Genomic DNA, 1,199 nt, shown 5'->3' with positions numbered 1-1,199 from the left:
GGGACAAAGAGAAGCAGGTAGGTGGGCACTGAAGACAGCTGAGCCCTCAGAGGAAGCAGAGAGGAGACTATGCTGAGTGAGTTTCAGCAGGTCACCTCCCTGGTGTCTGAGCCTGGAGGCAGCTCAGAGTTCCTCATGCTTGTCCTTCTCAGGCCTTTGGCTCCCTCCCCACCTCCTTTATTTTCAAACAGTAGGTGGTTTGGGAAGAGAAGTGTTTTCTTCTCTGTCTCTCTCTCTGTCTCTCTGTCTCTCTGTCTCTCTGTCTCTCTCTCTCTCTCTCTCTCTCTCTCTCTCTCTCTCTCTCTCTCCCTCACCCCCTTCTCTCTGGCCTGCTAGCTCAGGCCTGCCCTGAGCCCTCCCCTGCCCAACACCCAAATGCCCCATCAGCCTGCCTTCTCTGGCCCTGCATGCCTCTCTCCTGTTCTTTTCAATTCTGTGTACACTCAGCTTGGTCATTATCAACAGAGACTATGTGTATAAACCTGTGCTGTGGGACATGTGTGTGGCACCTGCTTAGTCTGGGTGTATCCTGGAACCATGGTGTGGCTGGTCTGGGACAGAAGTGTAGACAATTTCCTAAACCAAAATCCAGGACCAGGCATTTGTGATGGGCCTGTCAGCCTTCTTGGAGACCTGTCTGGGGGTCATTGACTGTTTGTAGATAAGGGGGAGTTGGAGTCATGGTGTCTGCCCTGGGTTCTCCTGAAGGCTCTGAAAAAAAAAGGGACCTATAATTCTGGGTAGAGCTTGGCTGCCCCTGACCTGGGGCTGAGGTGGGAAGGAAAGGAATAGCTTCCTGGAAATGACTTCCTGGAAATGGCTGGGCTGTTTGCCAGTATTGGGTTGTGTGGTGGAGCCTTCACCCTGTGAGCATGGATGTGTTTTGGTCCTGTGGGCTGATCTCCTGCCTCATCGCTGTCTCTGATGAGGGGTCCAACATCTGGGTGGATCTGGCCTCTTACCTCCTGCCCCAGGTGTTGACCTACCTCTCTTGTTTTTCTCTTCAGCTCCGAGGACATGGAAAATCACCTCAAGCCTTCTGTGCTCTTCCAGGTCTCCTGTCTGTTTGTCCTTACACAGCTGCTTAGCTGGGTGACCACAGGTGAGTCTGTCCTGGTCTGTGTTTCCATGTCTCCCTTCAGTGGGTGGAGCTGCCAGGTTCTCTGCAGGTCAGATGTGCAGGAGACCCACATAAATCT

The 1,199-nt window shown here is 53.0% G+C and overlaps 1 protein-coding gene across 1 annotated transcript in view; it reads left to right on the top strand.

Moving 5' to 3' along the window:
- Window positions 1–1,017: 1,017 nt before the first annotated feature.
- The window catches only part of LOC110314861 (butyrophilin subfamily 3 member A2-like), a 10,369-nt gene continuing 10,187 nt past the window's right edge, over window positions 1,018–1,199 (top strand). The window contains exon 1 of the mRNA XM_021189070.1: window positions 1,018–1,102. Within this exon, the coding sequence (XP_021044729.1) occupies window positions 1,018–1,102 (85 nt within the window). The remainder of the gene's footprint in view (window positions 1,103–1,199) is intronic.

This window comes from Mus pahari, unplaced genomic scaffold, assembly GCF_900095145.1.
Source record: "Mus pahari unplaced genomic scaffold, PAHARI_EIJ_v1.1 scaffold_13139_1, whole genome shotgun sequence".
Taxonomy (NCBI): domain Eukaryota; kingdom Metazoa; phylum Chordata; class Mammalia; order Rodentia; family Muridae; genus Mus; species Mus pahari.
This window is presented reverse-complemented; position numbering and strand designations above follow the sequence as displayed.